General features: G+C 43.7%; 1 protein-coding gene across 4 annotated transcripts in view; it reads left to right on the forward strand.

Annotated features, from left to right (window-relative positions):
- The window catches only part of LOC119436536 (spectrin alpha chain-like), a 145,105-nt gene that overhangs the window by 81,381 nt on the left and 49,352 nt on the right, over window positions 1–14,372 (forward strand). For 2 of the 4 annotated variants that reach the window (XM_037703406.2, XM_037703405.2), the window contains exons 23-28: window positions 1,776–2,036; window positions 4,296–4,487; window positions 4,998–5,234; window positions 6,406–6,587; window positions 10,745–10,844; window positions 13,104–13,145. In XM_037703406.2, coding sequence (XP_037559334.1) covers window positions 1,776–2,036; window positions 4,296–4,487; window positions 4,998–5,234; window positions 6,406–6,587; window positions 10,745–10,844; window positions 13,104–13,145 — 1,014 coding nt within the window. The remainder of the gene's footprint in view (window positions 1–1,775; window positions 2,037–4,295; window positions 4,488–4,997; window positions 5,235–6,405; window positions 6,588–10,744; window positions 10,845–13,103; window positions 13,146–14,372) is intronic. The other 2 variants (XM_049658460.1, XM_049658464.1) reach the window with 1 other exon arrangement.

Consider the following 14,372-nt stretch of genomic DNA (forward strand, 5'->3'; position numbering starts at 1 on the left):
GCCATAAGTTGCTGGCCACAATGAGGCTAGAGCGTCTCGACCTCCTCGGGAAAAATACAAATTGTGCCATCATGCTTATTTGTAAGGAAAAAGCAGTTACATTAATCTTAACAGTTGAATTTGGTAGTATTTCACTTTTTGGGGGGGTTCGCCTTGGGCTGGATTTATTGGCAACCCACTAAAAACAGGTACAGCCTCATAGCCTGAGCGATGTCTGTTGGCCACATTGTGCTTTGTTTATCTGCGTGCGCGCTCCGGTGTCGTCGACGCTTTGTTCGCTTTTTTCTCCCATTGCGGTTGTGGTGCGCATGGTTCAGAATAATGCCTGGGAAATGTAAATTCCAAAGCGCCTGGCTCAGCAACGACGATTACAAACTTTAGGTTGCGCCGGATACATCGGACCCCCACCGCGCGAAAATTTGAGGAGCCTTAGCAGGCTGGATGAGTTTTTTCATGACCTCCTGAGCTTCAATCCCTCCTACAAAGAGCTGTGGAAAGCAGTCAGGCTGTTGCTTCTTTTGAGCCATAGGCAAGCAACTGTCGAACGTGGGGGTTCAGCGTCAACCGCCAGATCTCCGTAGAGAATCTGAAAGGTTTGTCATACATTTCACAGCATATCATGTGTGACGCAGAGGACAGGGCAGGTGGAATTTTGAATGTTCCTATTACAAAAGAACTCAGAATAGCTGTGTCCGCAGTGAGGCAGCATTACGGTGCACACTTGGAATCGGAAAAGAAACGGTACCAGGAAAACTCAAAGCAGACAAAAAGGCGCACAATCATGGAAGAAGTTGGAGGGTTGCAGACGAAGAAAAAGAAGCTTGAGGCAATCGTTGCCGATTTAACGGCCTTTGCAGATGGATATGCAGAAAAAAAGACTGAGAGAACCGGTGACATCTCGCACGTGGTGAAATCAAACAACTTGAGAAAGACTGCAAAAGCGAAGGCTGAAGAACTCGGCAGCATTAAGACGCAAATAGAAAAGAAACTGAAAGACCTGCCCTGAGCTTCAGAATTTCATCTAGCCGAATGAAACTCTACGTGCACTAAGTCAAATAACTTTCCTTTGTTCTGTACAATAAAATGTAACGTGTGTGAACTACCGTATTAAATATTAAAATTTTTTGAAAGGTCCTTGAAAAGTCCTTGAATTTTTTTCTTGGAAACCTGTACGTACCCTGATACTGTACTAGGAATTTTTTTCTTACTATGTGCATAAATTGTTACCGGATTTTTTATATATAATCAGTCGGTGGTAAATGTCATATTTCCTCATGTAAGGGTGTTTATCATACACAAGTCGGAGTTATGCAGAATTGCCAACACTATGTACTGCACTGCAACTGTTACACAGAATACACAGTTGCTGACTACTCATTAAAAATTTTTATATAGTATACTAAGAGTGTTTCAATAGTGAATTTAAAAAAGAAATTTGATTATTCAAGAAAAAATGACCTTCAATATACCAGTACCAAATATTTTGTCATTTCTTAGCGAAGTGAAATATAGTTTTTGTGGAGTTCGTATGGTAAAAAAGACTTATTTACATTATTTGACACATGCACGTCAATTTTCAGTACATATCTTTTTCCGATCCTGCGTTCCTTAGTATCGTTTCATATCTTACGGACCATAACTATATTTGGCAGCTGTATTTTGTGGTGCTGACTGTTGTAAAATGTGTGCCATGACACTTTTGTGGGAAGCCAGCGCATGCGTTCCTGTTAAATTGAGTGCAGATGATAAATTTGGAGTGGCTTGTTTATATGCAGGACTGGTGGAAGGTGGAGGTGAACGACCGGCAGGGCTTTGTGCCAGCAGCCTATGTGAAGAAGGTCGAGGCTGGCTTGTCGGCAAGCCAGCAGCACCTGGCAGAAGGCAACAGCATCGGTGCACGCCAAGCACAGATTGAAGCGCAGTATGGCAACCTGATGGCCCTGGGTCGCAGCCGCTGCGACAAGCTGGCTGAATCCTTGCGTGCCTACCAGCTGGTGCGAGAGGCTGCCGAGCTCGCCCAGTGGATCAAGGACAAGGTATTTTTTTTTACGAGCTCAGTGCAGAGATAATGTCTGATTTTGTCTTTCAGCTGCAGATTTATTCCTGGCTCTTAGTTTATTTTTGCAGGATGCCAGTTCCACATAGGTGACCTGTATTGTGCTGTCACATATGTTGTTGCTTCTGTTGTCCCAGTCTTAATGTGGATTGAATAACTTAGTGGCAAAAAGGGGCTAGAAAGAAAAGAGCAAGCTATTGCTTTGTACAATCATTGCTCTGTACTTCAGGTAATTCTCATAGCTAGCCACCTGCACTAGCATAAGCAGTTAGATAAACGTGGGCATTTGTGGGCACATCTTTGTTCTTGTGGAGTACCATGGAAAGTATGTGGCCAGTTTTTTTCTGCAAACGAAAGAAAATTATTCACATTCACAAAGTTAACTTCACAAACACCTTCAAAAGTTTGGTACTCACTTGTGCAGTTATTTGACTACATGGTTCTTTGCTGCAAAAAGCTTGTTTTCTTAATACAGTAAACATTCATTTATTCAAATCCTACTAATTTGATTTTTCAATTAATTCGATCCCCATCAATGTTCCCAGCTGGCACCCATACATTTCTGTGGATCAAACCATCCTTTCTTTTAAATCTTGAAATTGGCTCTCACCAGATAATTCAAACTCGACTGGTTGGTACGGATGCACGTGATTCAAATGGTGACCAATAATGGCTGCAGTGTTTATCTTGGCGGTGCTAAGGCATAGTAATTGCATTGGAAGACGCATTTTTTTTTCTGCTGAAAACGCCTATTTTCGACCTGCCCTGGGAACGTCTTCAAGCAGAAACGGCAGCTCGCAATGAATGATTACCGTATTTACCCGATACTAATGTACATCTTTTTTTCAATAAAATTTGTCCAATACTGTTTGCCTGTGTGGTGCAGTGGGATATGAAGCCGAAACTGAATTCGCAACAGCCTACTGTTAAGAGACAGCGCTATTGCCCTTGTCATCAAAACATGGAAACAGAACAAGTTCTTGTGTAGGATGGCAGCAATTATGCAGAACTTTCAGTCTTTGATATCAAAAGCTCATTCAAAAGATAGGCTAGTTTACGGGATAGGCTAGTAGAAACGGGCATATCGCATGTTTTAGGCATCCCAGAGAATTGCATGCGTCGCAGGGCAGACTAGCGAAGTGGTTAGTGTAGGCATAATTCACCATCCACCTATGCAATTATTGCGTAGTCATTCAATAAATGAATTATTAAACGCAGAGTGGAGTGTACAAAGGATGACATGTTGTGATTCATATTCAGCGGCAAAGTGCTGTCTGAGGGGGACAACAATGGACATTAGATCTAAATAAATTTCCATTTTGTGAAGGTAAACTTGGTGAGAATTGCATGCTTGATTTTTCTTGTTAAAAAATATGAGGGTTTGCATTATATTCTTTCTCTAGGAGCTTTTATTTCATTTCTACATTGTCATTAGGATCTCTAATGCCATTTCTGTATTGGTGATCTACGCTGAACCTGTAAAAACTGGGTGCACATTGGATTCGGGGCCTTTTCAGAACTGGGTAAATAGTGCCAAATGAGCAATAATGTGTCTGGGTATTTCTTTTTTTTTTTTTCTGACTCTTCTTTAATTCGATTCACTGGATAATTCGATCAATCGCATCAGTCCCGTCAAGGTCGAATTAATGGAATTTGACTGTACTTGTATAAACACATGTTTTTGTAGCTTTAATTTTCTCTAGTTGACCTGCTTTCAAGAGTGAAGTGTGAAAGTGTTAGAGATTGGCCTTTGATGTCATAGGCTATCATAGGCAGTACTGTTCAGACTTCAAATACGATTGGTTCTGTAGCAGAGCAAATGAGGCCTGGAGAGAAGTCTGAAATGACCTTTCAGAATGCTGTTTTAAACTTTGTGTGCTCATTATGCGTCTGAATACTCCTTGCTCTATTCTTGTACTCTTCTTGTCCCAATCAAAAAAGTGTGAAGTGTCGTCTTTGTGACATTTGGCAAAGCATGGTACCCAACCATTTTTTCAATAACTTACCCTTATTCTTGTACTCTTCTTGTCCCAATTAAACAAGTGTGAAGTGTCGTCTTTGTGACATTTGGCAAAGCATGGTACCCAACCATTTTTTCAATAACTTACCCTGAAGAGGCAGACTGATAAGGCAGATTTGTAAATACTGTTTGAACTTACAGATAGTAGCTTACACTTGGTTTCAGAATGTTTCTTCTTTTAATTTTGTCTTGATGAAAATGGGCATTGTTTGAATGCAGGAGCAAGTTGCTCAAGTTCAAGAAGTTGGTGAAGATCTTGAACAGGTAGAGGTTCTGCAGAAGAAGTTTGATGACTTCATGTCGGACCTCAAAGGCAATGAGGTGCGGTTGGGAGAGATGAACAACATTGCCAATAAGCTTATGACCTTGGGCCAGACGGAAGCTGCTGTCAAGATTCAGACACAAATCGAGGTAAGCCTCTTTCAGAGATCGGTATCACAATCATTCTGTTGCACTGAGGCTGTTCAACAACAAAAAAAAGCTTTTGTCTTCTTTCGTCTGTGTTGCATTGCTCTATGTACTATGTAATTTCAGTTGTATTTATATGACTGTAAATTAGCACACAAATGTGTGAAAATAACAGCTTACCACAAAGATAACCTTACTAGTACTGAAGTCTCCTGTTACACATCCCAATGCTATCTTTGCTATTTCATTGTTTGGGTTGGCGTAGATCTAGCCTCCTGGCTGAATGCCTGCCTTGGCTGCAGGAGGTCATCATGAGCTGAACACCCCTTGCTTACTTCAGCTTTATGAATTTTTCTTCCCCCCTCCCCCTTTTTTGAAAGGGGGGGGGGGATAATCCCTTGAGCCTCAGTACTTCAGCCAGCAGCTGTCTAAGGGGGAGAGGCATGCTCTTAGTGCTTTGGGAGCCTGTTGTTGATAGAAAAGCGTGTGTTAATGGCAAGCTTGTTATTGCAGGACCTGAACCAGAAGTGGCAGCACCTACAGGAGGTGACACAGGAGCGCGCTCAGCAACTAGGCTCTGCCCATGAAGTGCAGCGCTTTCACCGTGATGTGGATGAGACGAAGGACTGGATCCAAGAAAAGGATGAGGCCTTGCTTGCAGACGACTGTGGCAATGATCTTCGCAGTGTCCAGACCCTTCAGCGCAAGCATGAGGGCCTCGAGCGAGACTTGACTGCTCTGGGAGATAGAGTGAGTTACTGAGCCTTCCCGTTTCCACAAGATTGTACAATGCAGCTCTAGCAATTGGCTAGTCTTGTTCAGTGCTGTAATGAAAGCATAAAATGTTTTTTCCTATCTTGTACAGCTTTCATTACTCACTACATGAGAGTACAAGACTAGCGTTTTGCTTGCAATGCAGCAAGTTACATTTTAATGCAGAAGCATTAGATTGCTCATGAAGTGAAAAATTTGGCAGCATCCCCGAAGGGTGGTACAAAAAAGTCACGTGCTCACAGCTGATGAACGGCAGGCATGTGCCGCGTGGGCACTGGGCTCCTTGAAGCACCAACAGGTTGCGCTAGCCTATGCGGCGGCGGCGGTGCAGGGGACAGAAAAAAAAAACAGAAAGGTCATCTTCACTCGTAGTGTTCGCTGCAAGCCTTTCCTTTCTCAGTCTGTCGCTGTGCCCGACACCTTTGGACGTCCACGCAAGTACGCAAGTGAGGCCGAGGTGTCATCGGAGAGACATCGCAATGCTTTCGCATTTATCCATGTCGGGATACCTAAGTGCCCTTGAAGTTTTTTGTGTATGTTGTCTTTTAGGTGCCATTTTAACGATTTTACTCAATAAAATGAAACTGTATTCATTGTAAATGGCCCTAAACAGGCTTATATCACGTGCAGTCAGCAGGTGAGAATCTCCAAGTGTTATAGCACTTAAAAAACATGCTCTCACACAGGCAATTTATCCAAGTTTTTTGTCCACGGTCTCACTGAGCATTTATCCTCACACTTGCATGTGCCTAGCCTCCACAACTTCCTGCAGAAATTCAAATGGATCAGAGCCCTATGTCAAAGCAGTATTGCCTGTTTTTGCTTTGCAATCACTCAACACTCAAAATCATGGTGTCTTCGTATACCAACTTGCAAAGGAGTGCCTTGCAGCCAGGGGTGTCTGGTTAAAAATTCACATTGCAGAAAACTCGTGACATTTGCGGGCAGTTAAGTGACTGGTTTGGTGGCACCGCCAGGAAGTGCAGGTACAAAATTTTAAAGCTTGGAGCCACCTTTTCAACATAGCAACAGTTGTGTACTTATTGTCTAAAATTGTGAATTTGGAGAATTGGGTGGGGAAGTAAGAATCCGTGGGCGGGCAGCTTTTGGAAATTACAACTGTACAGCTTTCTTCTGTTTCTTGTAGATTCACCAATTAGATGACACAGCAGCACGCTTGGTGAACACGCACCCAGAGTCTACGGAAGCCATGATTACCAAGAAGCAGGAGATCATTCAGGAGTGGACCCGGCTGACTGCCAAGGCCAAGGCACGCAAGGAGAAGCTGCTCGACTCCTACGACCTCCAGCGGTTTCTTGCTGACTACAGGTGTAGTAGCTCGTCATTCTGACGTACCGTATTTACTCGATTGTAACGCGCCCTCGATTGTAACGCGCACCCATTTTCCGTGACCGAAAAAAAAAAAAAAAATTCCTTTACAGTACCGCACACCTCACGCTTTCATGCAGAAATACAACCTTCTCTCATTTGAAAAGACAGATTTACTCCCAATGCACTAAAGTTACTATGACTAAAAAAAAGTCAGTTCGGCCTGAAAGGCGAAGCATCGATTGCGATAGCAAATTAGTAGGCAGCTATATGAAGAATAGCAGTTTTATCGGCCGTGTAAACTTGCAAACATTCGCATACTCACTAAATTAACAAGCACGGTATCACACGCACAAGCAAACATGAACGCATCTCACTCATTGACCGTGGCAACTCGCTGTCAAAACGCTGGAGTGAGGAAGCACGGCAGCAGCAGCGAGCGAATTGACCTTCGTGCTGCCCTTCACTTCAACGCGAACAAGTGGTGAAAATACAGTCCACTTGAATCTATCGGCACACTCACTCTGCCCCATCGCAAATCGCTTTCAAGGTAGGACCCGCGCGGCCGCACCATACTCAGAAGCTGCTGGAGTAGAACCATAATGTAATACAGTCGAGTCCCGCTACAACGAAATTCACGGGACATGCAAAAAATTGCCTTGTGGAGGAACTTCGTTGACGCGAAACTATTATGTATATACGTACGCCAAACAACAAAGCCGCGAACGAAACCGAAACCATCGTCCGGGAAATCTTCGCGATGGTGTGGGGCAGAGGTTGAGACGTGCCGAAGGCAATCAATAACATGTCAACTTCACAAGAGAATGCATTTGGCGCCGCTGTTACAGCATTTTTCGTACATTGCGGCCGACGACTAACTCAACGCCCGTGCCCGACCGATCGCAAAACACTCATTTTGCGGCACATGCACCGTCGTAATGAAGCGGTTTGAAATGTGCATATTTAGGACAAAGTCTGCAAACTTGGCAAGCTTGCGCTTACCGGAAGTTTTATTTCCAGAAGTCGTTCAGCCTGGATTTCTTATCACGGCAAGCAAAGGCGTAACGCAGGTTTCACAGTCCGTTAAAAGAGCCATCGCAATGCCATTGTCGTGGGTTCTGATAACTTTTCTGATGAGGTGAAAAGGATCCATTACTTTCAAAGCAGTCACCGGAGTCTGTGTTTCTAGCGGATTGTCATTTTTTCCAGACGACGAGACGTTAGCATCTTGTTGACAACAACGGCTGTGGCGCGGCCGCTCGGGCGCTATCTTGAAATCAATCTGCGACGTGCATAAAGTGAGTGCCCGTGCGGGCCTCATCTTCAAAGCGATCTGCGATGTGGACAAAGTGCAACTAGTGCCGGTAGAGTCGTTTGCGCTGTGCTTTCGACGTTTAGTTCGCGTTGACGCGAGAGACGGCATGGAGGTCAATTCGCTCTCTGCTATTGCCGTGCCTTCTCATTCCAGCGTGTTGACACAGAGTTTCCGCGGTCATCGAGCGAGATGTTTTCATGTTTACCTGTGCGCACGTGACACCGTGCTTGGCAATTCAGTTCACAAGTGAATGTTTACAAGTTTATACGGCCAATAAAACTACGATCCTTAGTTCGTGTAGCTGTCTACTAATCTGATATCACAATCGATGCTTCGCCTTTCGAGCGAAATAGCAAACTTTTTTCCTTCCGCTTTCTGCCTCAGCTATCGTATGTGTCTTCACGAGAGAGCGAAATTTACGCTTCATTGGCGTGACCATTTCGACCGGACACACATACCACAGAAAACGGCAGCGATTGTGGTGATCCCGTGCGGTCTTGCGCAGGCATGTGATGACCACGCGTGGCTATGAATTGCAGTGGCGTAAATCGGTACTTTGAACTTGATTTCGTTGGCGAAAACCTCGTTCAAGCGGACAGACGATCGTCGCAGCGTTGGAAGGGTCTTATAATTTGACTACTCGACAGTTCCAACTTAGTTCAGTCCCAGTTTCGTTCTCAAAAAGTTCGTTGAAGCGGAAATACCGAATAAAACACATTCGTTATGGAGAGACTTTTTTTGTATTATTTTTTTTGGACAGCTGACGGGGAATCATAAAATCTTCGTTGTGGCGGAAATTTCGTTGTAGCGGCATTCGTTGTAGGGGGATTCGACTGTATAGTAATATGTTACTCTATGGTAGAATCCACTCCCTACCCTCTCTGGTGCCTTGCGCCCAACAGAAGACGGTGCGCTTCCTCCCCGCTTTCCTCCCTTGCACGCGCGAGATTGAGCCGCCGACCCTCGCACACTTTCAGTCGCACATACGGCATGCGGCAATGTTGTTATCGCCTCTGTACTTTATACGGAACATCATGGCAAAGGCAGAAATGTGCCTGGAGTGTCCATATAATTGCTATCCCAATAAAAACAAATTGGAATAGTTTTACGTGATATCAGCCAAGAGTTGATTGCGGCTCTCTAGTTCTTAAAGATTGTTACCGCGTCGATTGGACCGCATAATTTGAGAACATGTGCTATCGTCATGAACATAGGCGCGGGATATATAGTTCGATCGTAGTGCTACCAATGTTTTCGGCTTTACAGGAAGCATGCACTGTGCCGCCGCTCGGCCCACTTCCAAAATCTAGTACGCTATAGCTACAAAGCGCGTTTCTACTACGCGCTTTGTGTTGGTTTATTCATTGTTTCGTCGTGGTTTCCAAGTGCATTTCCATGTTCAATATTCCATTATTTCACCCAAATTCCAGATTGGCCTGCTCCAAACTGCTTCAAAATTAAATTTTATTTGTTCCAAGTAGCTCCAAAAATAGCTCCAGAATGGCTTTGGGCAGTCCCACCCCTGATGGACTTGCACTTGACAAGCTGTATAGGTACTCGCAGTCAGGGTGTTGGAACGAAATGTTTTTCATACCGGTTTTAGTTTCGTTCCACTGAAAAAAGTTCCATTCCGGTTCTGTTCCGGAACGAAAAAAAAAAAACGCTCGGTTACGATTTATAACTGTTTTGGTTCGCATGCGAAAATTTTTGAAGCAAAGTAACGATAAAAACATAGTATTAATTTTTCTCAAAGTGAATTCTGAGATCATATGTTAGTTTTGCCTAGTTTTATTATATTACTTACTTCCGATACACTGTTGACTAATATCGTTATTTACTTATGTCTGTATTATTATTTATCATTTTTGCAATTGTACTCATTCAGCTACCGTTCTTGCCATTGTAACTTTTATGTTAACCATGAACAGGAGGTCCCAATTCAGTTTTTACTATGGGACCTCCTTCTGTATACCTCTATCTGCAAAACCTTTTTGTGAATTAATAAAAAATTTGATTGATTGATTGATTGATTGATTGATTGATTGATTCTCAGTGCCTTGAGTCAAGGCACTGAGCATGATCTCAAACGCAGCACGTCATCGAGTGTAGTCGCCGTAATTCGAGACCACTGTCAAACTCAAACAGACACAAACGAAAGATAAAGCTTTGGTAACAAAGCATTGTGCCCGTAGAAAACGAAACGATAAGCTCTTAGTGCACATGCCCCAAGTTTTGCTACGATGCCGATCGGCAAGTGCACTGAGCGGCAGGCTCAAATTAGTGGAGACCTCAACCGGCTATCACTCGCAGTATGCCTGCCTGAGATACGCACTAATTCTGACAATTGCCTGACGTCGGTTGTTTCGGATTGCTGACTTTTCCCTTGAACCGAAACCCGATCAAACATTTTGGTTTCACTCCGAAACAAAATATGTCTCGGTTACGTTTTTGTTCCGCTCAAAAATATCGTTTTGTTTCGTTTTTCGTTCCGTTCTGACACACTGCTCACAGGTACTTTGCAAGTGTATTGCATTGTATACTTCAGATGCATTTTTTTTTTATTAACTCAGGCAGGACCTATAATTTATATAATTGCCAGCACTTCTAGAACTGCTCACTAAGACGCACATTTTGTATTATGCTTTCCTTGTATGATAGGCTGGTCAAAGTGTGAGCTAGAAATTGGGTTAAGATTGGTTGGTAAAAATATGGCTTGAGATGATGTTAATCTGTAGAGGCAGTATTGTTTACGAATGTGAGCCTTTTAAAATTGGTAGAAAACTGCTGAGTGCCTCTGCACAAAAGCACTTCTGGCTTATATGTTTGGGCTTTACATTTGCAGAGACCTGACATCATGGATCAACAGCATGATGGCTTTAGTGTCCTCTGACGAGTTGGCAAATGATGTGACTGGTGCTGAAGCGCTCTTGGAACGACATCTGGTGAGTTCTGCATTTACCAGCTCCAAGGGAGCAACTACGAACGAACGAACTTTTCACTGAGACATGCCATCTAAGGAACCTGTAGGTTAATTCATTGCCTTGATTGCATTCAGTATTTCTTACTTTCGTGGGCTATTGTATCAAGGTGAGCTGTTCTTCAGCATACATGTGTGATGGAGTTGGGCTTTTTTTTCTTCTTTATTCAATGACGTAGCATTTATAGCAAGATTTCTGTACAACTCTTGTGTAACTACCATAAAAAAGCCATGGAAAGGTCTTTTGAACTCTTGCAAGCGCCTGCAAGAAATACTCATCATTGTGCTTTATATTGATGCTTCCTGGCTGGTACAGAATACTGTGGCGCTGAATGCCCCTTGGGCTATAACAGTTACCTGCCAACTGCCTGCAAACTGACTTATTAATAACTGGGGTTTCATAGACATGGCCAGAAGATTCTTTTTGAAAGCATCTGCTCTGACCACAGATGCTGTCACTTAGAAGCTTGTGGCAAATACTGCGGGACCTTTCTTCTTTGCTTATAATTCAAGCAATACATGGCCAATTCTTCAAGTTGTGTTTGTGACTTTCTGTTCATTGTCATGACACAAGAGGCTTGTCAACGGTCATAAAGAGCTATTTTCGTTTGTGTGCTGCTTACGTGAATTTCTAAAATTTGTAGTACAGTGCAGTCCACTTATAACGATATCAAGAAGAACAAAAAATCTGATCGTTATAACTGATCATCGCTATATCTGGACTACCATTAAAAAAAAAACTAATATATTTTTGAAATCCCGAAACCAAATTTGCCACGTGCGGTAAAAAATCGACGTTGTAGAAAGTAGGCTGAGAAAAACAAAACGTTTATTTATACTTCTAAATAGCGTCTCAATCGTTAGGCGCACTGAGATAGAAATTTGCACTTGCTTTCGCAGAAGTTTCGGATTCACAACCTGTGTGCATCGCGTCCAGCTGCTGCGCGAACACTGGCGGCTGTAATTTACCATGCGTGAAATCAATGAGCGACTTGATCGATGACATTGCACTTTGGTTGAAGATCGGCACTTTGGTTGAACATCGGGGTCGGTGTCAATGACAGGCCATTGTCAGTCTCATTGTCACTGCCGCTGCTGTCGTCGCCTCTGTCGCACAACGCCGCCGTCTGTCGGGGCAACAATCGCCCCGGCGGAGATCACTTCGCAGAACGAGGCAGCACTACCTGCACTTAGAAACTCCTCCATCGAAGCACCACCTGTTTCATCGTCAGTAGCAACGTGCTCCTAGAGTTCGGTAATGTCAGCGGCTTCCACCGTGTTAGTTTCACCCATGAGGGTTTCGTCCTGGCACACAAAGCCCACCTTTTCCGTTGATCGGCATGGCCACTGCCTCTAGCCTTCATGATCGTGGCGCTCCCGGTTTTCATAATCGTCAATATCATTGACTGGGCAAGCTCATACTTCTTCGAGTCTTGCTAAATTTGCAGCTTCGTCTTGAGAGACACAGATTGGCGCTTTGTCGGCGCACCTCCCGCTCCTTCCGCGGCGAAATTTCCGCGCTCGCTGGGAGATTGTAAAGGCAGCGTAGGCCATGCAGGCGCTGCTCGCTTATCACTTTCTTCCCCCCCTCTCCTCTGAACGCTTGCACGACCACCGGCAACGTGGACGCGAAGCAGCTGGCGCCATCTTGTGCACGATGCGCCAACTTGCGGTGCTCTCTGTGGCTTTCGTTCGCAATCGGCACGCGGGCAGGATGCGCTGCGCGGTAATGGCGGCAAATACGAACTCGCGTAGGCAAACTTTTGCCCCGTCTTAAGAACAGGCAACTTAGGAATGCAAATTTCACAATTATTGTGCATGAAAAATGCTGCCCAGAAGTAAGATTTTGATCGTTATGTCCGATATACGGTGAATAATATATCGTTTATATGGTTTTTTTCTCATAGCCCTAATGCATATGTTGATACTCTTAGGTCGACTCATTGTTATAACCGATATATCGTTATATGTGGTATCGTTATATGTGGACTGCACTGTATTAACGTATTATTTAGTTTTCTGTTAGTGTAGCATTTCTAAGCAAAACTGTGCTGCTTTTGTTTGTTGATTGCTCTTGTTTGCAGGACTTTGGAGGTGTGCAGTGCTTTTGTTGGTTCATGTCCCACAGCGACGTTCCTATTGCCTTACTGTTCTTTCTTTTTTGTCAAATTCTTTTATTCTTTTTTTTTTCGTATTCGTCACGTCGTTTTCTCTCTCACGACAGACGTACCGCTCTGAAATAGACGCCCGGTATGGCATACCTCAGGTACATCCACTGCTCTCTCCAGCATTCTCCGCAGAGGGTGAAATTTTTCACAAGGAGTGCCTTTTCGATGTGCTTACTGACCCTCTTGTACTTAAGTTCATTGTCGTGCTCTCTGCAGGATGGGCTGTCCCATTGCTTTTCCTATTAAAGGCTGTGCTAAATTTGTCTCTCCGCTGTGGCTTTTGTTCCCCAGAGTTCCTTTCTTTGTTTATTCCTAATGTGTGCGTGTGTGTATGTCAGCTTTCCTTTATTACTGTGTTTGCGGCCGTAGTGTGCTTTACTTACTACTCTTGGCTCAAGTTGTGTTCTGCCACTGCGTTGAACTCGCGGTCATGTGCTGCATGAAAACTGGCCGGCCCAACTGGAAATCTGCTGAGCACCACGTCATCAGCTGCAGAAGTGATATCTTTCTGTGGAGATTTTTGTATACCGTTGATCTTGCTTTGGAAAAAGCATGGTCGTGTAACATCTCCTACCCTTGTTTTTCTTACCACTAATTTGTAGCACAAAATATTGCTGTGTGGAAAAGCTAATGAGTCATTCCATTATTGGATCATGCCCAACTTTTCAGTCTGTACTAGATTAGCTCTATTTCGCATTGTGCCATAACATTTGTTTAGGTCATATCTTCGTCTTTTTGCTTCGGTGCACCCCATTTTGTTACAAAAGCTGTAAGCTGCTAGTAGTGTTGGCTGAATGCTTGAGTAGCCAATTTAATAGTGCCAATGCTTCAAATGCCTTACCCCCATATTCTTAAATGTTCTGCCAACTTGATGCTCCATTTTATAGAATGTAAATGGCAGTGCTGGTCTTCGACTGAAGTTGCCACTGTGCTTCAATAATGCACCGTGGCATTTGCTGAATTTAGTGATCATGCTCGGAAGCTGCTGGAACGGCCCCTGTAGTGGATTCATGTTTCTCAAATAACTTCATAATTAGAATTGCTTGGGAGTGTCATTTGTGTGCAGTGTCTACTTTGGTCCAGATGCAGCGCTGTCCTACATAGGAGTCTGAGCTTAAGGCCCGTTTGTGAATGCGGGGGTTACTCTCGAAAGGGATGTTTGTGTTTTGTATTATTAGTGTGCCATGCTTGGAGACAATGCTACTAAGCTAGGTGTTCCATGCATCAGATTTGCATGAACTTCTTGTTTGTAGCTTTTGAAGTAGGAACACTGCAACATTTCTTGCAGCACTTTTTTCAGTTTACTTCTGTAACATACTCCGTAG

Source organism: Dermacentor silvarum, chromosome 1 (genome assembly GCF_013339745.2).
Source record: "Dermacentor silvarum isolate Dsil-2018 chromosome 1, BIME_Dsil_1.4, whole genome shotgun sequence".
NCBI lineage: Eukaryota > Metazoa > Arthropoda > Arachnida > Ixodida > Ixodidae > Dermacentor > Dermacentor silvarum.